At 56.3% G+C, this 21,709-nt stretch overlaps 9 protein-coding genes across 9 annotated transcripts; 4 read left to right on the plus strand and 5 right to left on the minus strand.

Annotated features, from left to right (window-relative positions):
• The first annotated feature begins 211 nt into the window (after positions 1-211).
• GGTG_05853 (hypothetical protein) lies at positions 212-3,140 on the plus strand. Its single transcript, XM_009223664.1, has 5 exons — positions 212-1,056; positions 1,125-1,326; positions 1,385-1,525; positions 1,597-1,881; positions 1,970-3,140. Exons 1-5 carry the CDS (start codon positions 451-453, stop codon positions 3,064-3,066), a joined length of 2,331 nt encoding a protein of 776 aa, XP_009221928.1. The 5' UTR covers positions 212-450; the 3' UTR covers positions 3,067-3,140.
• A 1,033-nt stretch (positions 3,141-4,173) lies between these two features.
• Positions 4,174-6,968, minus strand: GGTG_05854 (hypothetical protein). The gene is made up of 6 exons (XM_009223665.1): positions 6,528-6,968; positions 6,355-6,452; positions 6,044-6,279; positions 5,237-5,949; positions 5,059-5,169; positions 4,174-4,924 (listed from the first exon to the last, which is right to left on the minus strand). The coding sequence occupies exons 1-6, from the start codon at positions 6,630-6,632 to the stop codon at positions 4,694-4,696; spliced, it is 1,494 nt and encodes a 497-aa protein (XP_009221929.1). The 5' UTR covers positions 6,633-6,968; the 3' UTR covers positions 4,174-4,693.
• Positions 6,969-7,432: 464 nt separating this feature from the next.
• On the plus strand, positions 7,433-8,655 carry GGTG_05855 (hypothetical protein). The gene is made up of 3 exons (XM_009223666.1): positions 7,433-7,813; positions 7,931-7,978; positions 8,168-8,655. The coding sequence occupies exons 1-3, from the start codon at positions 7,700-7,702 to the stop codon at positions 8,321-8,323; spliced, it is 318 nt and encodes a 105-aa protein (XP_009221930.1). The 5' UTR covers positions 7,433-7,699; the 3' UTR covers positions 8,324-8,655.
• Positions 8,656-9,211: 556 nt separating this feature from the next.
• On the minus strand, positions 9,212-11,950 carry GGTG_05856 (serine/threonine protein kinase; the record flags this gene model as incomplete). The annotated part of the gene is made up of 4 exons (XM_009223667.1): positions 11,776-11,950; positions 10,468-11,556; positions 9,438-10,382; positions 9,212-9,295 (listed from the first exon to the last, which is right to left on the minus strand). Exons 1-4 carry the CDS (start codon positions 11,785-11,787, stop codon positions 9,212-9,214), a joined length of 2,130 nt encoding a protein of 709 aa, XP_009221931.1. The 5' UTR covers positions 11,788-11,950.
• A 59-nt stretch (positions 11,951-12,009) lies between these two features.
• Positions 12,010-13,516, plus strand: GGTG_05857 (hypothetical protein; the record flags this gene model as incomplete). Its single annotated transcript, XM_009223668.1, has 4 exons — positions 12,010-12,131; positions 12,532-12,694; positions 13,314-13,376; positions 13,472-13,516. 4 exons carry the CDS (start codon positions 12,010-12,012, stop codon positions 13,514-13,516), a joined length of 393 nt encoding a protein of 130 aa, XP_009221932.1.
• Positions 13,517-14,973: 1,457 nt separating this feature from the next.
• Positions 14,974-15,317, minus strand: GGTG_05858 (hypothetical protein). Its single transcript, XM_009223669.1, has 2 exons — positions 15,145-15,317; positions 14,974-15,058 (listed from the first exon to the last, which is right to left on the minus strand). Exons 1-2 carry the CDS (start codon positions 15,286-15,288, stop codon positions 14,999-15,001), a joined length of 204 nt encoding a protein of 67 aa, XP_009221933.1. The 5' UTR covers positions 15,289-15,317; the 3' UTR covers positions 14,974-14,998.
• Positions 15,318-15,332: 15 nt separating this feature from the next.
• GGTG_05859 (hypothetical protein) lies at positions 15,333-17,698 on the minus strand. The gene has a single exon (XM_009223670.1). The coding sequence runs from the start codon at positions 17,618-17,620 to the stop codon at positions 15,443-15,445; it is 2,178 nt and encodes a 725-aa protein (XP_009221934.1). The 5' UTR covers positions 17,621-17,698; the 3' UTR covers positions 15,333-15,442.
• Positions 17,699-17,916: 218 nt separating this feature from the next.
• GGTG_05860 (hypothetical protein) lies at positions 17,917-20,279 on the minus strand. The gene is made up of 4 exons (XM_009223671.1): positions 19,817-20,279; positions 18,564-19,736; positions 18,402-18,480; positions 17,917-18,319 (listed from the first exon to the last, which is right to left on the minus strand). Exons 1-4 carry the CDS (start codon positions 19,830-19,832, stop codon positions 18,094-18,096), a joined length of 1,494 nt encoding a protein of 497 aa, XP_009221935.1. The 5' UTR covers positions 19,833-20,279; the 3' UTR covers positions 17,917-18,093.
• A 281-nt stretch (positions 20,280-20,560) lies between these two features.
• Positions 20,561-21,235, plus strand: GGTG_05861 (hypothetical protein; the record flags this gene model as incomplete). The annotated part of the gene is made up of 2 exons (XM_009223672.1): positions 20,561-20,718; positions 20,820-21,235. 2 exons carry the CDS (start codon positions 20,561-20,563, stop codon positions 21,163-21,165), a joined length of 504 nt encoding a protein of 167 aa, XP_009221936.1. The 3' UTR covers positions 21,166-21,235.
• Between the last annotated feature and the right edge of the window lie 474 nt (positions 21,236-21,709).

A 21,709-nucleotide genomic window follows, 5' to 3' on the forward strand; every position in this document is an offset into this window, starting at 1 on the left:
TGATTCCATGACGGTGGTGAGTACGTCCAGTCTTGGGCATTGATGGCCTCCGACCGGTGCGTGACGATAATCCGTTGCTGACGCGGCGTCTTGGGCTGGGCTGCACATGGGCCGATTGGCTGCCCGGTCATGCCCCCCGTGCGCTGCCCTTGGAGGGTGCGCTTTAGCCAGGGCATCCGCCCTTGGTCATGGGCCAACCCAGGCGCGGCCAGGATTGAGGGAGGCTAGCTTGTTGTCCCGAGCCTGACAGTCAGATAGCGTGCAATCCCAGCCCTTTCAAGTGTCTTGCGGTATCCTGGAGTCTTTTCCTAATGCCAGGTGGTTCGTCGTGTGTCGCCATTTGCCGCTCAACTGCTTTGATGTGCGCGACTCCAGCGGCGCCTGCCCTGTGGTCTGCATAACCAGTCGGTCCAGTCCCCCCGCCTGTGCACCGCCACGGATCTCTCCTCGATGGAGCAGCAACCGCACCGCCTCCCAGCCGTGTGCCAGCAGCCGCCGTCGGTCGACTTTATACAAAACAGACTGCCCCGCATCCTCGACGCCGTCAAAGGCGCCCCGGTACACTACAACCCGCAATCAAACCGGTTCGAACCTATCAACACCGTCACTGCTGCTATGTTGGCGCCTTCGATAGGAGAAAAGGCACGTTCCGGACAGCAGGCGGAGGACGCTGCCGGAGAGACTACCAAGAGGAGAGATGTTCAGCCGCCCGTCCGAGAGCTCGTCCCAGCCGTGGAAGCCATGGTCTTCTGGAACGCCATCCTCGAGCCGGCCATGGCACGGTTCAGCACTCAAAACCAGCCCGAGGCGCAGACGCTGGTGGAAAAGCCGCAGTACTCCATCCGGGCGAAAAAGCAGTGGCGGGGCATCCATGAGAATCTCCAAAGCGCTCAGGACGTATTCAACGGGACCGGCAAGCCCGTGCTGAGCAAGTTCAAATATGCGTACCGCAAGGTAGCCGACCATACCGAGACTTTGCAGGAGATTATCGAGCTGATTCCGGATGAGGGGGCCTACGTCTCTCTGGTCAAGTCTGTCTTGGGCCTGTTGCTTAGTGTGAGTTCATATTTCGGTTCATCATCTGCGTTGTGTAGATATAAAACGAGATGGCTAATAACACACAGCCTCTTCATGCCTCAGCCCAAACTCGGATGGAAGTAACCGGGTTCGCGGACGGCGAGGATATGGAGAAGGGGTTCTCCAAGGTCGAGATCTTTCTCGCCGCCTTTCCAGGCGACCAGAACATCAAGGAGGCCTCCGTGGATCTGATTGCGTGCGTCCTCAAGGCGGTGGAGAGGGCCATACTTTACTTTCTCAGCAGCACGAGTAAGGCAGATCCAAAGCTTCGTGCTAGTTCGATACGATGCTAAAACATTCCTTCCAGTCAGCAGGGCAATGGGGAGACATAAGGAGGACCTTATCGGCAGCATCAACCAGATCTCCGCGCAGACGAAGGGGCTCATGGAGCGAGTCGAGGAGTCCCACATCTGGGGGCTGCAAAAAGCTTCGGGATTAACTCTTGCCAGTATGTTCTCTGTTGGTTCTTTTTACAGCTAACAGTTTTTTCTCTAACTCAGCCGGGTCCCTTCAATCTAGACATTGAAGAACTCAGACTTCTAAATGTCGAGAACGCCATGGCTATATCGGTGAAAACCGACCAAGTCTTCAACCAGGGGCGAAAGATCATGCTGCGGCTTGACGGCGTGGGCCGCATCGTGCAGGATTATATGCAGCAGTTCACTCAGCAGCAAGAGGACCGCGACGCCAATTTCAAGGCCGAGCAGGAGGCTCGAGACGCCCAGTTCCAGGCCGACATTATGAACAAGGTGAAGATACTTTTTGATGACTATACCGAGAACATCAGAGAAACGATTCGGCAAGGTGCGTGTTTGTTCCTTTAATTCTTGCACTGCCAAGGACTGTGCTGCATAGGATCCATGCATTGTACAGACGTTAACCACCGGAGCAGAGTTTGAGGCTTCGAATCGAAGCCACACCTCGGCTGCGACATCGCGAAACCCGTCTCCTGGGCCCGAGCAACAGCAATCACCGTCCCAGTGGCCACCGCAAAACCCTTGTGGTCCACCACCACCATGGCCACATGACCCCTATGCGGTACACCAGCTGCAGCTGCAGCAGTTCTACTTCCAAAACCCCTCCTATCTGGCGCCTCCGCCGCCAGTCCATCCCCATCACCAATATTACCAGCAACCCCTACCCATCCCTCTACCTGTCCCAGAACCGACAGGCATCCCCGTAACCGCCTTGTTGTCGGCACTCGGAACCCTCATTGGACTCGATAAGCGTGACATGCAGTCCGCGCTTTCCCAGTCCGAATCCATCCTTATATCCCACCGACTCCGCGCCCAGGAGATTGTCCAAGCGCGGGAATTTCGCGCCTGGGCGACAGCACCGTCGTCCCGGGAGCTGCTAGTTCTGGGCGATCCCAGCCTCGAGCCCTTGCAGGCCGGGGCCGCGGTGAGTTTGGTGGCGGCTTCGCTGACGGAGAGCCTCAGGGCGAGGGGTGCCGGGTTCGCTACCCTGGTCTTCTTTTGTGGGCTGCACACGCGGCACGACGACGCATATTCTGGAGCGGCCGTTATGATCAGGGCCTTGGTCGCCCAGCTCCTGGAGCAGCACTACGCCGGGTATCGGTTCCAGGAGAGCGACCTAGGGTTGAGCCTGGAACAGTTGGCCGGGAGCACTGATAGTACGACGACGGCAGCTGACATCGCCGGGCTGTGTGCCCTGTTCGAGTGGTTGGTCAAGTGGCTGCCGCGAGGCAAGACTCTGGTGGTCGTTATCGACGGGATCGGCGAGTACGAAAGGGTGCAGTTCAAGGAGGGCATGCTGGTGGTGCTGCGGTGTCTGCTGGGTCTGGCGGCGGCAGCCGAGGCGAGGGGGCAGGGCCCCGTGGTAAAGGTGCTCGCCACGTGCCCGACAGGAACCATCAGTCTACTGAGCGAGTTTAGGAGTAAAGGTCCAGAGAGTGTCTTGCTTATGGAAGCACTGCAGGTCGTAAGCGAGCGGATGGACATGGACCTGGGGGAACAGGGGTTTTCTTAAAGCAGCATAGGAGGAGGAGTAGTATATTCAAGAGAGCCTTTACGCCACCACGGTCTTGCACTCGCATGTAACACGTGACAACATCGCTGCACTTAGGAGATTCTATACTAAGCATGCAAAATGAAACCCACGCTTCCAAGCCATATGTGCGGTCTAACCAGGTATCATATTAAAAAAAGAGACAAGAAAGAATATTAAAGCTAGCGAGGGGAATTTGAGAGAAGCAGGCGCAAGTGTGCATAAACTCCAAGACAATGATTCAGAACAAGACAGAAAAACAGCGGAGGAAACTGTTGGATCCAGTTGTGTCCCCCTCGTCTTAGCTCAAATCAAGCTCTAACCCGGAATCCTTCGGAGCCTTGTATTCTTGCCATGATCTTTGCATATCGGTGTCAGATAACGGCAGGATATCTTTTGTCCAGCTCAGTTTCTCAGGGGCGTCGATTCGGTAAACGTCGTGCTGCATCTTTTGATACAAGAGGTTTGCTTAGCTTGTCCAACTCCATGATAGCACTACTAGGACATCAGGGGGCTGCATCGTACCGAAACTCTGAATGCGCCTGGCTTGTATTTGGCTTCAAGCTTCCGTACGAGGTCTCCTGGTCTCTTCACCCAGCGAGTATGCACAAGCGTGAGCACCATGCTCCTGGTGAGTGGTGGTATTGGGTGTTGTGTAGTTTGATTGGAGGTGCGGTCTTGGAACAGTTTCTGGTTCTGAGGTGAAGTTAATGGGAGCCGCCTGCTAGCTTGTTTTGAAATATACGAGAAGATGTTTATTTTATAAGCTTGCAGCAGATAGATGGGTGAGGAGAGAAAGGCCCTTCTTTGTGTCCGTCATGAGGTCTGATGTGGTGGCCGCCCGATGACACGTGTGTGCAGGCAAACAACGCACTAACTCCCTGCCCAGTAGCGCATTGTCTATAAGTCAGGGTGCATGCCTGCGCCGTGGCTGTGCGCTGGTCGGTGGCTCTGCATCTGCCGGCCGGCGCACCAGCAAACGCAGGTCCTATTGTTGGCTGATATGCAAGCTCAGCGCCTCAAACACAGCCGAAATTCTAATGCGGCAAGTTTTACCCAAGGGGGAGGATGATTCACATGAGCCCCTTTTTTGTCGGGATCACATTGACTTTATCCGGCTGGCTGATCCTTTTGTATAGGATACTAATTTTTGAACAGGTTTCCAATGGTTATTTGTTTCGATAGTCGCACGTTGCCGTCCGTGAAATTTAGAATCGGCCGCCACTAGGTGAAAAAGGATCAATGGCCAGGTTTTTTTTTCAGGCCATCAGCCCGTTCAGGCCCCTCTGTCCAGGCCGTCCTGCCCAGTAGAAGTCAACGTGGACCAATGCCTGCGCGCTCAGGCCTCCATGATTGTGGCCTGAGTGGGGCCAAATGTAGCTCGCCTCAGTGCGAAACAAGACCTTGGGCGCCAACATGCCTGGCGCAAGCGTTGCTTCGGCCGCGGACAAGAGAAAAGCAAAATAAAAAAGATATTGATACTGGCAGCGGAACAGTGGGCACGTTTAGGTACCTGGAACGTTAGCCAGCGGATAAATAGCGCGTAAGAGGTCACAGGGCAGCTACAGGCTTCGACAATAAACCAAGAGATCCTGGCTCGTTTCCTCCACTACTTCGTCCTTCCATTAATGAGGGAAAGCTCCAAATCCTCCTTGGCACCACGCTCAGGATCGTCCCCCCTGGTGACCCTCCCGGACTGTTTTCTGGACCACCACATGTATATTGCCAGCGTCAGGGTGGTAAAGACGACAGTGACAAGGAAATACACCCAGAGCTTCGGGGAGGCCACCTCGCCCTCCGATGGGGGATCCCACTTGAAGAAGCTCATGGAGAAAAATGTCTGTCCAATGGCCATGGTTAGCCATCTTTGCTGACGTGTCCACGAGGAACCGACCGAATCGTGCATCGAAAATGCTCAGGGGTCACTCCTTTTTTCCACTTCCATGAGTCAACGATGACAAGCGTTGGACTTACGGCGAAGAATGTTCCGGGAAGGAACACCATGGTGAGGACAGCAATCGACTTCATCTGCCCCCCGTCCTTTTTTGTCTTTTCGGCGATCTCCATATTCGCCCTGGTGTGCGCCTTGGTATTCTCGATGTGATTAGCAGCCCAGCAGCACCCGGCCAACGCAGACCTCCGTCGGACTCACTACTTGTGTAGCCAGGGTCAGGCCTTCCATGGTGAGCATGGACTCGCTGATCATTTCGCGGTATTGGTTGACGATATCCCGCAGCCGCTCCTCGATTCGCCCGCCTGTCGCTCGAAGGTTTGCCCTCTGTTCTTCCTCCGCCTTGAAAGCGTCGAGCTGTGTGTCTTCATAAGGTTGGAGAGTCGTGGGGTTCATGTCTCCCTCGCTGGGAATCTCCCTGGTCTGATAGAGCGTCTGGGATAGCTCCTCAACATGCTCAACCATCTTCTCTAGCTCCCGCTGCCAGGACTCTAGCTTGATCTTGATGACGTGCATGTCCAGCCACGGCTTGATGGCATGCTTGTCTTCATCGCCAGACTGGGGTGCCAACACCTGGTAATCAGCGCCCTCCCCAGTACTGACCTTGGTCACCGTGTCTAGAAGGTGCTCCACAGCCCGGCGGACGATGGCCTGGTGGCGCCTTAGCTCGACCTCGGCGAGAATTCCCACGAGGAGCATTGGGTGGGCCACGGTAGCTTCTGAATTGCTCAGTAGTCCCGTGATTCTATCTCCCGACTTCAGGCTCGAGGTTGGGATCCGCATGTTGCCACGCACGGCCTCATCGTCGAACTCGCAGCCGAAGACGACTGCAGAGGTGAAGCCAGTTCTGGGAAAGTGGGTGGCAGAGAGCGCAATATCACCATCCCAGGCACTCGACGTGCGACAGACATACGCTAGGGTTTTCTACATTTAGCCACAGGCGAAAGCCGCGGGAGGGATGAGAAGCGGCCGCTTCGGTGATAAATCTGTAGTGATGTGAGAACATACCGATTGCGGGCTCGTGAGGATTGCTGATCCTGATGTGAGTCCGCGAGAAAATCGGCCCTGGCCTTTGGATAGCCTTGGTGATGGATGGGTGAACGAGGAATTTTTTGATGATCTCATCAAATGCTACTCTCGAGAACGGGAGCTCCGTGAGGAGCATGCCATCGTTCCCACCGATTTGCGAGCTTTCGTCGTCTCCCGCGGCATCATCCTGGGCTCCTGGGGGCCGCGCTGCCAAGCTTGAAGAATGCTCATCTGTCAGATGCCGGGGTGGCTTGCTGGAAGCGATGTCTTCACAATGATTGAACACATACATGACCCCTATCCCTGGTGTTTGGTGCTGATGGAAATGCTCTTCGTGGAGCCACTGCTTCCATTCTTCCTCTGTTGTGAGTTCCCATTTCTTGGGTACCTAGTGATTTTTTTCGAGTTTAGTATCAGCTTCCCTAAATGCAACGGAGCCGGGGCAAAGAGATGTCTGGCGTACGCTGTCCGAGAGGACCTTTCTCACGACGAGGGACCGGCGCGGCTCGTGGGAAAAGGAGTCCTTGTCCTCTGCAGGAAATTCGAGGTGCGTGTTGGCCCAATCCATTTTCGTGCAGGTGGCCTGATATTTCCAATGGCAATTATTTACGGGCCTGGCTTCTGCTAGCCTGAGCGATCGAGCGTCTGCTTCAGGTCAGGTCTGAAGATGAGGGGCTTGCCTTCCCGTTGTATTTTGTGTTTGCCCATTACCCCCGCACCCTCCTGCACTCTCCCTGGCTTCACGTTTCTGCCTTGGCTGCCCTTCGGGCACAATTCGCGTGACCACCTTTGCATTTTTCACTTTCGTCATGCCCGTGCCCCGTATAGGCGTCGTAGTGTGGCGTTTGTCTCAGTGCCCGACTGGCGCAGCAAAGTGGTCCGCCTGACCTCCATTGCATTCTTGTGGGTTGCCCAAACGCGCAGGCTGAGCTGCATGATGGCACACGCTACGGCCGATAGTGGTATTGAGGCCGGCTAGTGGCATCCCGCTCCCACTAATGCGCCTTATTGCCTCACACCGGCAGTAAGGCTGTCGGGACGACAAATCAGTCGGCCTTCCGATGGGTAACAGGACTGCCATCCTCCACGCTTACTAACAGCACTGCATGCCTAACTCCTTTATGGATGCCTGCCACTGAGGGAGGTAGCCATTGCCGGCAAGTCAGCCCCACACGAGCTCGGAATCCGCATGGGCACAATGTAGCCGGGCAAATGGAGGTGCATTACATTTCTGCAGCAGTAGGCGCACTGCGGCCTGGCCTGCAAGCGGCATGGATAGCTGCAGCCCTTCAGGCAGCTATCTCTCCATCTCGCTGATGCTGCAGCCTTCTGCCATGGGTGATAGAATACCGTTACCTATGCGGCTCTGTCCATGAGAGGGAATCTTGCAAATGATCCATCTGCTTCATGTGCCTTTCGAAAGTTGCATTTCCATCCTGGCAGTGAATCGAAGTATACAAAAGGCAGCGGGGGCCGGCCTCCAAAACTCATGGGGCCGCAACCTTGTGCTGCCCCATCCGTAAACTGGAATCCACCAGATATTACGCGTGATTGTTACTTATACTTTTTCGTGCACACCCCAAAGCCTTACCTTGTCAGAGGCACAAACGTCTGATACGCGTTGGGGCTGCTACCATGACACCATCCCAGCCAAAACTCACGACCCAACATGTCTTCGCCGCCTACATAAAAAAGAACGTCATGAAAGAATGGCTTAAAGAAAACTTCGGCGCCAACTTCAAGGCCACGGTTAGCTGCTTGTTCTCTTCCAAGATTCCTTTCCGAAGCTGGGTAATAATTACTATGACCCATACGTTGTAACCGCGCTTCCATCTGCTAACCTGGATATCCCTTGAACCATTATAGATTCAGAATGGCCACTACCAAATCCAAGCCCCGAGAGAGATCACCAAGGTATGGTTGGGTTTCTTTTAACAACGTCACAAACGCCATTGCCTTTCCACCACCCTCGCCTGTACCAAGCCATAATTCTTGAACTGGTGATGATACGCCATAAGTTAGGCTAGCAAATGGAGACTATAGAGCTATCGCTGAGCGCATGGGTTTTAATACTAACTGCTTCTTACGAACGATACACTACAGGAAGAGATAGCCTACCTCACGAGCAAGCATCACTACATTTCCAACTTTGAGGAGCAGCCCTCGCTGGCCAATGATAACCCCTCGTCTGAGGAAAGTGCCCCCACGACAGCGAATAACTCTCCAACCAGCGAGGGAGGTTTCCCCAACACCAAGTAGGCCATGCGCGGCCGTCGTAGCTCAAGCTGTGGGGAGATGGAGGACGATATATAAAAGAGATCGCTAGGGGATTTAATGGTAACGAGTATTGTGTTATGGGTGATTGCCATTTTTTATGGTCTTCATCTGTTCCTTAAGCACTCAATCCACTCCCTTAACCTCCGCTACCATTGATACATGCCCGGCAGTTACTGCAACCAGTGATTTTTCCAAATCTTCATGGTGGGTTGTCGGCTTTTGCCGTCAGTATTTAGAGTGTTTCCGCGATTTAAAAATCAAATTATCGAGTCTTCTTTAAATCAAGACCTTTATTCCTTCTCAGCTCAAATCCCCAATTCCCAAAACGCCCACAAAAAATGCAGGTATCGAAAGCAGACTCCGTACTCCCCGCCTTTAATTACAGAAAAGGAATGCATATGCTATGGGAGCAGAAAGTTACGAGTGCTCACCTGATATCCAAACCGTGCCTTGCATTCAACTAAGCTCGCACTTCCTCCATTCAAGAGAAACAAGAACAGCATAGACGCTTTAACGTGTCACCCCAGCCTCTCACTCCTTCTTTAGCGGGATGGTAGCCCTCAGGGCGGGTAACCCTCTTTCCCCTAGTCGGTCCCACGTTGGCCGCTGATCCGTCAACGTGCTCCTGTCCCTTGGGGTCGCTGGCAAGCGGTTTTGGGATGGGAATGGCACTAACACTCGGGCCAGCGACATCTGCATCGTCGCGTTGCCGGCCGTGCTCTGCCCCGGCCCCTTGTAGAACGTCGAGGCCCATCGGCAATTCCGCAGTCCCTTGTTCTCTGTAAGGGGTTAAGGGGCGGAACCTTCCACCAGGGGGAAATGACGCAATCTGACTCAGACGCGAGGTAGGCCTCGGAGCTGCCGGCATGGTCAATGTCCGAAGTAGTGCAGACGGCTGTGACGGTGGAAACGTCCGGGCGCGTCCTTTGCGAGCGAGGCTATCGGTGACCGCTCCTTGTTCAGATTCGTTATAGGTCATGCCGTTGGAAGGTACACAGGTTGGCACGCGAGATGACTCGAGCGGCCCACTCCGTTTGAGGCAGTAGTTCAAGTCTGTTTTGCATCTTTGCAGCATTCCATGGAGGCTTTTAGCCACCTGAGGACACTTGGCTCGCGTTTCGCTCCGGACGTCCAACATGTCCGAAAGGATGTAACGGAGGAACTCGTCAAGGAATTCTGAGCAGTCCTCGTGCTGTGTGAGGCGAGCAATCCAGTCTTGCACGGATTTCTTGACAATAGCGGCAACAGGACGGCCCTCTTCAGTCTCCACTTTGAAGAAGGTGTCTTCCTTGATTAGGCTGGAGTCATCTTCGTCCAGCCTTTGCTTCGAGAATTCGAATTTGGTTTCCTCGTGACCAAGCAAAAACCACGAGATGAACTGGATGTAGACACACCCGAGGGTCCAGATGTCATAGGACTGGGCAAGCTTGTTTGAAATGAGAGACTCTGGGGCTTGGTAGGTCCCAGTCATTAAGACCTGGTGCACGGGGACGTTCGATCTCGAGTGACGGCGGTGGAAGTCGCAGAGCCCAAAGTCGCTCACTTGGAGGACTCCGATCGGCTGGCCGCTGCCTGCAGTCTCGGTGCCTGCAGAGAACCAAAGGATGTTTTCAGGTTTGAGATCGCCATGGCGACCGTACTTCCCGCGTGCAGCGTCTGCCGATGTTCGCGATGGGTTGAGGTTCGCAGAGGAGCCAGAGGCTCTGCTTCCGTTAGGGCCAGACAAGTCGGCACCATGTATCCTAGAAAGAGCTGCTGCGATTCCGTGGCACTGCTCGGCCAGCCACCTCAACCAGATCTCGCGAGGCCGATCTTTGGTTAGCTCTGGGCCGTTGACGTGCCTCCTGGTGAAATCCCAGAGGTTGCCATCAGCGCATGGAAAAACTAGGTAGAAGGTTCCTTTCAATTCGTAAGTCCAGAGGAGCTTGATGAGGTGGCGGTCGCCAGAGAAGCTGAACCTCTTCAATGCCTCGACCTCTTTTTGGAACTCTGCCCTATCCGGACGGTGCAACTTCTTGAGAGCGTGAACAAGGTTGTTTCTCTGGTTTTGCGACGAATGTCAGATGGGGCGCATGCTGGGAGGCTGCACACACACTTGGGTAGGGCACCAGATGGAGCTTTCTTACCTCGGACTCGGGCCCAAAGTTATGATGGCTAGGTTCAAACCGCACCCTAAACACGGTGCTGAACCCGCCATTCCCCTCCGATTCCGATTCCGCGTCCGGGTCCAACACTTCTGGGCGGATGAACTCCAAGGGCGGCACAATCTTTGGCTGCAAGACGTAGTGCACTACCTTTGGCTTCTCGCCCTTGACGCGCTCTCGGTCGGCAAAGAATGGCGATAAGAAACGCCACTGGTGAAGATCGAAAAGTTCAGCCTCATTGACACTCCAGTCTTTGCAGCAGTCGATTCGCTCGTTTGGACGTGCCGACAAGCTGAGGAAATCGCCCGATGGCGATTTATGAAGTGGTAGATGAGTGTCGAAGATCCCCTGGTCGATGAAGCAGCCGATCGCGGTCACTTTTGACATCATGACCAAGGTAGCAAAGAGCTTTCGCCGTGTCGACTTTTGGTCGCGTCCTTTCTTCCCCCCATCCAGTATGACCGTGGATGGTATGAAGATTTTCTTGGCCAAGGACTCCGATTCTTCTTGCGACATGCCCTCGCTCTGAAGTACCGCCGCCACGGAGGACTCGGTGACCAGCTCGACCAAGGATGCCCGAGGGAGATACTTTACCATTTCATCTCCCATCGGCATGAGGCTGGTTGTGACCATTTTGTCCCGCAGCTTTGTCGCGAGATCCCGCCTGGTCAAGCCTGGAGCCCTGGACGATGGACGGTCGCCGGAAATCCCTGCAAGAAGCTGGTCGGTGTGTGGCCTTTCATCCTCGGCGATGTTGTCGGTTGATGGGGGTGGGAGGCGTTGCCAAGGAACCTCGGGAGTGCTCCGAGTGGACGGGGTCAAGATATGCTGCTGTGGACTTTCCACGGTGCTGTAGGTGAATTCGTCGCCCAGGTCGCGGCACACATCGCTGCCCTCGGTTTGTGATGGTGGCGCCCCATTTACGGCGCCCACAGCGCTTCGCACCTCGTGGGAGCTATCGTGGCTAGTGTACACGAGAGATGGGAGCGTGCGCTTGGCAGGGGGTTCACTGCTCCCTTCTCGCAAAGGCTGGGGAAAGTCCATGGAGGGCTTCTCGGGAGCCTCCCTTGCCTAAACATCATGGACTTAGTACGGGAGCGCCTCAAACTTGGGGCAGAATAAAGAAATGCAGTTTAAAACGGCATAATGTTGGAATTTTCCAACCATAGGAGCTTCGCGTTGACAGCAAGAATAGTTGGGCAGGAGCGAAGGGGCAAGGGGGGCGAGGGACGCGTGAGGTGAGGGCGCCAGTACTAAGCCGCCGTATAACAAGCGGTGAAGGTAACATACCTGGGGGTGCATTCTGTCCTGAGCTTCCCGTTGTCGAGGTGGAGGGTTGGAATTGTGGGAAAAGAGATAGTAGATTAAATTGATGGCTATGGAGTGGCCTAGGGCGACCGCGCGAGAAATGTGCGCAATCTCGGGCGCGAGTCTATTTTATATACGTCTTAATGAGCGGGCAGGTAGGTACCTAGGTATGCTTGGTGGACGGGGCGATGGACTGTCAAGTTGTGGAATTTTGTGATGGGGATGTCGCTTGGTGGAGGCCTGCAGCCCAGCGGCGCCAGTGCAGAACGCCTCCCTTTCTCCAAGTCGCAAGATGGTCAAGAACTCAACATGTCGCCTGCTTCGGCTCAAACCTATATGTATGTATGTGTGGGATAGTTATTCTCACCGCCGCAGGAACATCGAGTGGTGGTGGGCACAGGGCATACTGACCGCTTACCCACCACCCTTGGAGAGATTTGTGCAAGAAAAGGGCGCGAACATGTAGGGGCGAAAAAAGCAGAGCCTCGCCTGGCCCCCAGCGAGGTCACATCCATCCTAGAGCGCATGGTGGCTGCATACTACTATACGCCTCTGGCGTTGGAGGCCCTATCCGCGACCGACCAGGCCCCCCCTCAGCTCTTCACTTGTGGTGGCGAAGCATAGATTTTGGTCAGGCTCTGGTGCCCGCCGGGAGGGCGAGGCATCCAGCTGAGATGAGTGGACGAAACCCTCCCAATTGCCCTCCTCCCACGCCCCCGACTTTCCAATTGCGAGCAGGACGAATCAGTCGGGCAAGAGGAGCGGCCCCGACGCCTCGAATGTGCAGAAGTGCGACGACCTTCTTTTCTGGCAAAGGAGCGGCCGCAACGCCAGGCGGCAACAAACAGGCTCCGCGCGATTCGGTGATGCATATGTTCTGCGCCATATCACGCAACTGAGTGTCCGGAGTAGTACACAAAATATATGTGGTGGCAGTGCTGGCTCGGCTGCGGCAGAGCCTGCTGGCATGCTCCTGCAGGCAGCAAAGTGCCGTCATCTGCCTTGCCGCCGGCGCCCGTGGGGGGTTAAGGCTGGGAGACCCTAGATAAGTGCCACCCCCTCCACCGCTCATGGAGTTGCCTTTTCGACCTGCTCACTTGCCCACCTAATCTCCCACATTTCAGAGGCTGAAGTTGCTAGCCGTCCCATCACGAAGCATATATCTATCCGACAGGTCTCCTACACGACATACATTCTCTCCTTCCAAAAAAAAACAGCTCGCCTTCAATTCCTACCTCCTTAATCTAGTCCTTTTCCAGGCCCATCGCAGCCGCCAACCGAGCCCGCTCGTGATCTAATGGCACAGGTATCATCATCGAACACCACCTCTGCGCCGACAGCAGACTCTTGTCATTCACAGAAGATTGCGGCCCGTCCAATTGATCCGGTCAGGCTTCTACGCTTCCTTGATGACCGGTTCGGGGAGGGCCAGTATAGCGTAGTGGTTCGACTGTTCCTCGCCCCCATCCTATGAGCCCACTCTCCTGAGGAAAGACCGACTAACACTGTCCTTCGCTCAGATGCAACATGACAAGTTCAACATCAGTGCCAAAGGCCTCAGTGCCAAGGGCCGGCTAACACCTGTACGTTTATATTCCCATCTCCCTTTCCGCGATGCCCTCCGCATGGTTGTTTTCACATCTACTTCCATCCGGGTGCTAACGCCGTCCTGGTCCAGGCGGAGATCAAGTCAGAGTGCTTCCACGACGCATTCCGCATTTGAAAGTGCTTTCGTTTCTTCCCATCACACTCCGCATCAGAAGCGACTGCCCCTGCCCAAAAGACAGGCTTGCACAGCTCCTGGCCTCGGCACGAACGCGGCACTCCATCAGCCCTGTTGCTCACGGCGTCGACACACATCGCCCTACAATGTCCGACGCCTCGTCTTACTTGCTTTCTCATACATCTCGCTCCTTTCTATACCGATGCCATCTTATACCTCCATTTGGACGGTTGGTTTAGGTTGACGGGTTAAGAATGTACCAGCGCACTCAGCAAGGCCGCAGCGCCCGGTGGGCACGGAATGAGGTTGAGAAGGCCCCGGTACCTACGTTGAGCACTCCTCTGTCTGCCCTCAACGCCCAATGGGAGAGCCTCCGCCCTCTGTAAAGGCTAAGCCGGCTTTGGACGGGCTTTTCACTTCTGTCGCTTTGTTTTTACCTTTCCAAACCCCTTCAATGTGATTTCCGGTCCAACAGCGTCCCTTTTCTTCCGTCGATTACAAGTAGATACACGAGACCATGACATTTCTTCTCTTTCCTTTCTTTACTTTTCGTCCGCCGGAATTCTCTTTTCCTTTCTTTTCCGTCGTTAGACGATGTCAAGTCCCACGGGCACCTTTCTTACCACAAGGCGAGTGGGCGGATGCGGGCTCAGTCCGTTCCAATGCCTATGTTATCATTCTATCTAGTTTTTTCGTCGAAATTAATCGACGCAGAGTATTGCTTTGTCCGGTTGTTCCCTGGGGTTTCAGGGGTGAGTAGTCGTTACTGTTCCACCTTCGATGCTTCCTTTGCCGTGCTTCTCTTCCAACAAACCACGGCCTCAACCAGGCACGGCCCACCTAGTAAACCCTTTCTGTAACACAACCAAGACCGCCATAATTCCCGCTGGCACGATGCCATCACATTCAGGTCTTCTTACGCTTGCTGCTGCCCTCTCCCTTGCCCTTCTCTGCGGCCCTCTTCTTCGCACTCTCCTCTTTCTTCTGCTTCTTGATCTTGGCAGAATCCAGCATGGCCTTTGACACCTTTGCCATGCTGTTCTTTTGTATATCCTCCATAGACGGCATTGTGGGCGTTGGTGCTGAGGTTTTTGCACAAGTCAAAAGCGTTCAGGATATCGTGGGATTTCTAGGGAGCATGGGCTTCTGTGAATGCCGTGGATGGTCGCTTCCGATGGAACGAGGGACAGCGGGAGCAGGCCAGTTGCACGAGCGACCGAGCTATAAATTTGGGTGCTGCACCAGTGACGCGTAGCGGAGTGTGTGTCTGCTGGTCGATTCCAAAGCGTGGCACGACTGGTAGAGCCATTCTCGTTTTTATGTAGCCTCGTTAAAGATGAATCACACGCCGTGAGTTAGGTTTTGGACGATGGAAAATGGGACATGGAGTGACAAGCGGTTGTCCCCCAGAGTCACAAAATCAGCGAACGTTGTGATGATATCACCCGCCCATCGGCTCCCAACGTGACTGTGCTTTCCATGTCAATTGCACGAAGGCCAACCGCTAGGGTAGGCACAGTCCGGCGTGCTGGAACTGGGCAGCTGATAGAATTACCCCCGATTAGCCAATCTAGCGAATAAGGGGACAAATGGCCAGGCCCGACCCGATCTGTGAACAAAAAGCTTACCGATTGGCCCGAGACGCCATCATCATAGACTCCCTCAAGAATAGCGGCGCCAGGGCCATAGCCACCGGCCAAGCTCCCGCTGCCGGGGCCGGGGCCGAGGAGCAGGACTACGGCGATAAGGACAGGCCTGGCTCCCAGCTCCATTCCGCCGAAAAGCTACTCGAGCACCAAAGATTTAAGGTGACGGTGCTGTGTTCTCTTGATGTGCAGTGAAGCAGCCGATAGAAGAGCAAAGGGCGGCACAGGGAAAGCGCACAAAAAGTGTCAAACCATCAGTACGTAGCGTCGCTACCAGATCTCAAACTCCCTTTTCAGCCCCGGCTTCTTCAGAGAAGTAGGTCTCGGTCAGGCTTATGAGCTTGGGATAGAGCCCAAAACAGCCGGAAGTCAGCACCCGGAGCCCATCCCCCACGTCAGCAGCATCACAGTCGCGACTTTGCTCGTCAATTAGTGGGCGAAGCACCGTGAGCTCCGAGGTTCCCCTAAGGGCAACGACGCGGTCGCCCCGTGCGGGCAGCCAGGCGCTCAGGCCTCCTTCATCCTCCATGTACTCCTCGTCGAGATGTAGGTAAATCGAGTGCTCAAAGAACCGGATCAATGTCGGCGCGCACGCCACGGCTACTTGCCAGTATGAATCTGTCCGAGCATCTGGAGTAGCAGGAGCGGTAGGGACAGCTGGGATGGTCGTCTTGCTTGGGCTGGAGCCCGCCCCTTTAGATGCCGCCGCGGAATCCTCATGGGCATCCAGGAGGGCGAGCAGGCCGCTCTTGTCGTGATCTTCGTCTAGAGCCAAGTTCTCCAGGAAACCCCCCATGACGGCGCGGCATGCCAGACCTCCAGCTCGCGCAGACGGCCGGATGATCGTGGCTAGGAAGGTCTCCCACGCGGATAGGAGTTTGCCCTGCGCCGCGGCGTCGAGGTCCGTCCCGTCGCTCATCTCCTGTCCCAGAGGCTCGAAATGCACCGCCTCCACGACGCCGACCTGGGCGCCGCGGGCGATGATGCACAGGCCGCCCTCGGCAAGGCGGACGACGCTCCTGGTGTGCGGGGTCTCGAGGTTGAACATGGTGTTGGTGAAGTCGGGCACCCACGACGGGTAACCCCGGAACCCGTTGGGTCGGAGGCCAACCACGTCCAGATACCCGGACCACTCCACGAGGAACCCGGCGTAGCTGAGGGCGACTTCGGCAAAACTTTGCCCGTAATCCGGCTGCAGCCCGCGCGGCAGGCGGCTGGGCAGGGTCACGAGGCCCAGCAGGCCGTAGATGCGATCGCGGGGATTCGTCGCAAGCCGGTCGCCGTTGAAGGTGTGGAGGAGCGAGCGGAGCTGCGCGGCGAAGGTCCTGAGCTCGCCGGCTACGCTTGCGGCCGGGCTGCTGCTACTGCTGGAGCTTATGCTGTTCAGGTTGCGCTCCAGCTGTCCCGATACGACGGTTTCATGGCCGGAACCGTCCGTCCCTCCCAGGACTGACGGTCTCAGATGACCTCCATCTGCCGCGAGCCGCTCCGCAAGTATTAGGGTATCGCGAATGTGCGTCATCTGGAGGCTGGCTTTTAGGGTGCGCTCTATCGTTTTTCGGAGATTGGGGGCCCTGTAGATTTCCTTAAGACCGAGATACAGTAGGCCGAGCTTCCTAAGGGTAGTTTGGCTGCAGCCCAGGAGGACGACTGGGTCGACGGGTGGGAGCACGGCTTCCTGCAGAGTCCAGACGCGCCTGAAGTACCTTGTGACGTACGGGTAGATCCGGCGTCCCATGGTGTCGGCAAGCTCGGCAAGCTCGGGGCCAAGCTCCTTTGCGAGTTCGCGTCGAGCCGGAGCTGGGATCTCGCTCGCCTTAAACATCCCCGAAAGGCTAGCGCCCAGCCGGGCGCACACGTCGTAGCTTCGTTCCGCAGCGCTGGCGGCGCTGGCGCAGAGGCGCCCGAACTCCTCCTCCCTGCCTTTCCAAGGGTGGACATGGAGACCGACCGGGGCGTCCAGCCAGATGATGGTGCGGGTCGCCAGCGAGTAGATGGCGCGCATGCGCGGGACCTGCTCGGCCCTCTCGACCAGGTCGGCCTGGTTTATGCACAAGGCGTCAACCCACCAACAAACCTGGCCTTCGGCCCAGGGCGCAGCGTGCTCCCAGCCATTATGCGGCCTGTTAGCGCTCAGCAGCAGCGAAGCTGGCAGCTCTGTATCTCTGGGCCGTCGACCAGGTTTAAAGTGGCACCTTAGGTAGATGAGTGCCTTCCAGAGGTTGATGGTCACAGGAAAATCACGTCCGTCGAGGGGTATCGTTTTGGTATCTGTGGCGTCCCCCCAGACGTAGGACAGGGCAAAGAAATCGGCAGTTTCGCCCAGCGGCACATGCGCCAGAGTGGCGTGTACGGGAGCTTCGGCGTCGAGACGATCGAGGGGAGTGAGCTTGATGACGCGAATTTCGGACCCTTGAAGGGGTTTGTAGATTCCTTGCGAGTCGGCCAGGACATTCATCGCGCGCAGACAAGCACTCAAAACCACAAGCTGCAAAACAAAACTTCATGCTGAACAAATGTTAGAAATCGCCACACGAGTTGACCACCCTTGAAAGGGTGATGTGCAGCTGATCAGACCTAATGGCCAAAAGATAAAGGAGCACAGCCGCCTTACCTAACCCTCTGAGTGCCGTTGAACCACTGGTTGCGAACCAGCCCAATTAGGCCAATGGTTTTTTTCATCATAGATAAATTCTGGGATACCTTCCTTTTCCAGGAGGTCGGGTTTCACAGCACCGCATCGAAGGGGATGGATTCGAAAGTTTCAAGACATTTTATATTGATAAGACGAGAGCCAAGGCCCGATAAAGGGTGGGATATTTACCGCGCCCTCAAATGCAGGAGGCAACAGCCGAAATAAGTCGCAGATGGAAAAGAGAAACCATAAAGCGGGTGCCAACGTTTGACGAAAAGAAAGGCCCGACGGGACACCTAAGTGATGTAGCGGAAGCTGGGGTGCTTGAAGCCGAGCTTGTCCTGCTCCTCCTCGGTGAGGCCCTCGAGCCTGTGGTCCCGCTTGCCCGCGGCGCGCAGCTTGTTCTCCCAGAGGCAGTAGAGGATGCCGAAGATGGAGAGGCAGAAGACGAGGATCTGGCCGACGAGGTTGATGGTGTGGCCGGTCGGGAAGTTCGGCCCGTCGGATCCGACATATGTCCATCTGGGGAAGGTTGGAATTCTCACGTCAGCGATGGGATGTTCGTTCTTGGGCATTTCTGTTTGGGGCCGAGAGGGAAACTTACGTGGAGACGATGCCGCCAATGGTGCCGAGGGTAACGACGTAACCGCTGGAAACGGCGCGGACGGCAGGGCCTGCAGAGTCTGGTTGGTGAGGAAGTGATGGTCAGCAGGCAGTTCGTGGGGATCCGGTGTCGCACGGCATAGGTGACGGCTGCATGACGTACTGTTGATGGCCCAGGCCAGAAACGCCGGGCCTCCGGGGAAGGCGCCGACAGTGATGAAAAAGATGGCCATGTACTTGATGTTGGGGTCGGTGTGGAAGCGCAGGATCGAGAAGCCGATGAGGGCGATGATGGCAAAGATGGCCAGGTAGATGCCGCGCTGCTTGGTCTTGTCGCTCAGGTAGGCGATGAGGATGGCGACGACGCAGGCGGCGACGTAGGGCGGCACGCTCATGAGCTGCGACTTTGTCGAGTCGTAGCCGAGACCCAGGGACAGGATGGTGGGCATGAAGACGGACAGGCCCTGGACGGTGATGTTGATGAGGAAGAAGCCAAAGGCGCACGTGTAGTTGTGCAGGCAGAAGATGGCCTTCTTGAAGTCGGCCCAGGTGACGTGCTCCTCGGGCTTGCCCTTCATCTCGCGCGAGAGGCGCTCGGCGGCGATGCGGCGCTCGCGGTCGTTGAGGAAGTAGGCGTCGCCGGGGCTGGTGGGCATCCAGATCGGGGCGAGGAGCCCGAGGATGCAGGTGAAGAGCCCTTCGAAGAAGAAGATGTTGCGCCAGGTGTGGATGCGCATGGCGGCGATGCCCCACTCGGGGACCCGGGCCAGGCCGGCGGCGAGGAGGCCGCCAAAGGCGCCGGCCATGGACGCGGCCGAGACGTAGATGCCGATGCGGAACAGGAGCTCGGAGCGCTTGTAGAAGCAGCTGAGGAAGAAGGCCATGCCGGGCATGGCGCCGCCCTCGAAGATGCCGAGGACGGCGCGGGCGACCATGAGGCCCTCGAAGGACTGCACGAAGGCGGTGCAGAGCGAGACGAAGCCGAAGCCGACGACGAGGAAGGGCAGGTAGAAGCGCGGGCCGACGCGCTTGAGGATGATGTTGCTGGGCACCTCGACGAGCAGGTAGACGATGTAGAAGATGGACAGGCACCAGTTGAAGCGCACGCCCACGTTGAGGTCGAGGTCCTTGGCCAGGCCCTGGATCCGGGCGTTGCCGATGTTGATGCGGTCGAGGAAGCAGAGGAGGTATAGGACCGTCACGATGGGGACGCAGTGCCAGTCGATCTTGTGCCTGATCCGGGTCTCCTCCTCCTCCGTCCACGTAAACTCGGATCCGTTCTCCGAGTCGGACTTTATCGAGCCGCCTGGGGCCTCGACATGGCCGGATACTTGCTCTGCAAGATATGGTGAGGGTTTTGTTAGCGACTAGGTGCTGATGGATATTCTATGGGAAATACTGCACGGTGATGCTAACCTTTGCTGTCAGACATGATTGCTGTAACGGGGAAGCAAGAGTGTGATGGGTGCTGCCGTCTGTCCACACAAGACCAAAGCCAGGCGCACAGCAAAGCGCGTCTGGGCGAGAGAATGGATGAGTTCAGGACCAGAACCTGAACGGACGGCTGGGGAAAACAAATCCCAAAGGATCAGGGCAAGGACATCCGTCTCCCTTTAAACGTCGAGCCCGAGGAGGGTTCAGTCGCAATTTACGGAGCGCACAGCACGGATCTCTAGCTGCGTCGCATTCGCAATACTACTCCATGGCAGCGCACCCAGCATGTGGAGGCCTTTGCCGAGACCTTTTCGAGGGTGGTATCCCTGGATCTCTCCGGCCGGGGGATGGTGCAGATTCGAGCATGGAGGCCGAGCATGGAGGCCGAGCATGGAGGCCGAGCAAGGGCCCTGTCCCCGTTTCCCTTTTCCCCCAATGACTCTCCGTACCCAACTGTGCATGGGGGGAAGGAGCCAATATGGACGGCAGGCCGGCGCCAGCATGTCATGGGGGTCTGCCAAGGGCATTGGCACCCACCCGGAATGGGCTTCGGCACATGCTTTCGCGGCCAAAATGACCAATGAGGCCAAGAACAGGCTGAGTTTGCCAATAAAAGCGCGGGGTTGTTGCGGGTCGCGCCCCTTTACTTTTTTTTATTCTTTTTTGTTTTGCCCCCACTCGACGGTGTGCTTGCGTTCTGGCCAAGGGGACCAACCAAGACCAGGGATGGGCTTGACCATGGATCTCGACCCGTCGTCAGCCCCTCCCGCCGTTCTGGGGCACAACGCCGCTAGACAGGCAATCCCCTCACATCAAGAAGGAGCTAAACCCGACCACATGGTGACGAGACCCAAGCCGGCCCCTCCAGTCGGCATTCCATCACGGTGGGTGTTTTTTTTTCAGCCCTCTGACGGCATGGCATGCTTGGAGATGGATCCAGACGAGACCAACCTCCAAGAGTGGCATAGGAAGCTGGGCGTAGCAGAACCGACAAGCGCGGCGCAGCGGCCGGCAGTGAAGTCGACAACTGCCTCCTGGGCAGCGCTGGCTGGGGTTCGGTCGCATCGATATTGCCGAGCAGCCTGTGTGTGCCAGCCAACCAGATTGAGAATAGCTTCGCGCGCAGGACGCGCTGTGCTGGGGAGGGGCATCCAACGGAGAAATCACGGGCTGTCACTCCGCGAGCCCTCGGACTGAGCGGAATAGTGAATATAGACGAGTGGGATGATGTTGGTGACTCGGTGTTCGTGTTAATCAATGCAGGAGAACAAACAGGAGCAACAGCACGGCATCCAGACAATGCGATACTTGGTCGCGAGCGCGCGGCGTAGCATCGCCACCTGCGGACTGAACCAAGTGGTGTCGCCGTCGTTGGACCAAGAGGGGCACAAGAATGTGTGGAAGGATTCATCACGCAGAAGGCTCGGGAGCGCTAACGAACCGAGCGAACGAAGAACCACGTGGCGAACGACAGGACGTTTCCAGTCATACAGCACAGCCCATCCACGCATAAAGTTCCAGAACATGGTAAAGCCAACCGACATTGGCCGTCTTTCTGGTCGGGAGATAAGGTAGCAAGCAGGTAGAAACCACCATGGGTGCCCGTCCATCTCCCCCCTGCCTCTCCTGCCTCTTGCATCCAAACGCCATAGGGCTCCTGTCAATGCAATCAAAAACATGTCTTCTCGGCTAGGTGGGTAGGGTCTGGGCGTATTTACCCGCCAACCCGCAATCCCCTATCGGCCCACATTGCATGGAGGAGCCTACGGAGGCATGGGTGCGGCGCGGGTCTGGCAGGAAAACCAATAATCTCATGGCCCCCTGCGAGCGTCACCGACCGGGCCTTTATAGGTCGGCAGGTGTCCCAACAAACGC

This window comes from Gaeumannomyces tritici (genome assembly GCF_000145635.1).
Source record: "Gaeumannomyces tritici R3-111a-1 unplaced genomic scaffold supercont2.3, whole genome shotgun sequence".
Taxonomy (NCBI): Eukaryota; Fungi; Ascomycota; class Sordariomycetes; order Magnaporthales; family Magnaporthaceae; genus Gaeumannomyces; species Gaeumannomyces tritici.

Coding starts and splice junctions, on each gene's coding strand:
- GGTG_05855 (XM_009223666.1), top strand. CDS start 7,700: ATGACACCATCCCAGCCAAAACTCACGACCCAACATGTCTTCGCCGCC. Junction 7,814..7,930: donor GCGCCAACTTCAAGGCCACG/GTTAGCTGCTTG, acceptor GAACCATTATAG/ATTCAGAATGGCCACTACCA. Junction 7,979..8,167: donor CCCCGAGAGAGATCACCAAG/GTATGGTTGGGT, acceptor GATACACTACAG/GAAGAGATAGCCTACCTCAC.
- GGTG_05860 (XM_009223671.1), bottom strand. Junction 18,481..18,563: donor TCTGGCCTGGGCCATCAACA/GTACGTCATGCA, acceptor CTCACCAACCAG/ACTCTGCAGGCCCTGCCGTC. Junction 18,320..18,401: donor ATTGGCGGCATCGTCTCCAC/GTAAGTTTCCCT, acceptor AACCTTCCCCAG/ATGGACATATGTCGGATCCG.
- GGTG_05853 (XM_009223664.1), top strand. CDS start 451: ATGGAGCAGCAACCGCACCGCCTCCCAGCCGTGTGCCAGCAGCCGCCG. Junction 1,057..1,124: donor TCTTGGGCCTGTTGCTTAGT/GTGAGTTCATAT, acceptor AATAACACACAG/CCTCTTCATGCCTCAGCCCA. Junction 1,327..1,384: donor TTACTTTCTCAGCAGCACGA/GTAAGGCAGATC, acceptor CATTCCTTCCAG/TCAGCAGGGCAATGGGGAGA.
- GGTG_05858 (XM_009223669.1), bottom strand. CDS start 15,288: ATGGAGCTGGGAGCCAGGCCTGTCCTTATCGCCGTAGTCCTGCTCCTC. Junction 15,059..15,144: donor ATGGCGTCTCGGGCCAATCG/GTAAGCTTTTTG, acceptor TAATTCTATCAG/CTGCCCAGTTCCAGCACGCC.
- GGTG_05859 (XM_009223670.1), bottom strand. CDS start 17,620: ATGAATGTCCTGGCCGACTCGCAAGGAATCTACAAACCCCTTCAAGGG.
- GGTG_05854 (XM_009223665.1), bottom strand. CDS start 6,632: ATGGATTGGGCCAACACGCACCTCGAATTTCCTGCAGAGGACAAGGAC. Junction 5,950..6,043: donor TCCTCACGAGCCCGCAATCG/GTATGTTCTCAC, acceptor AGAAAACCCTAG/CGTATGTCTGTCGCACGTCG. Junction 5,170..5,236: donor TGACCCTGGCTACACAAGTA/GTGAGTCCGACG, acceptor GAGAATACCAAG/GCGCACACCAGGGCGAATAT.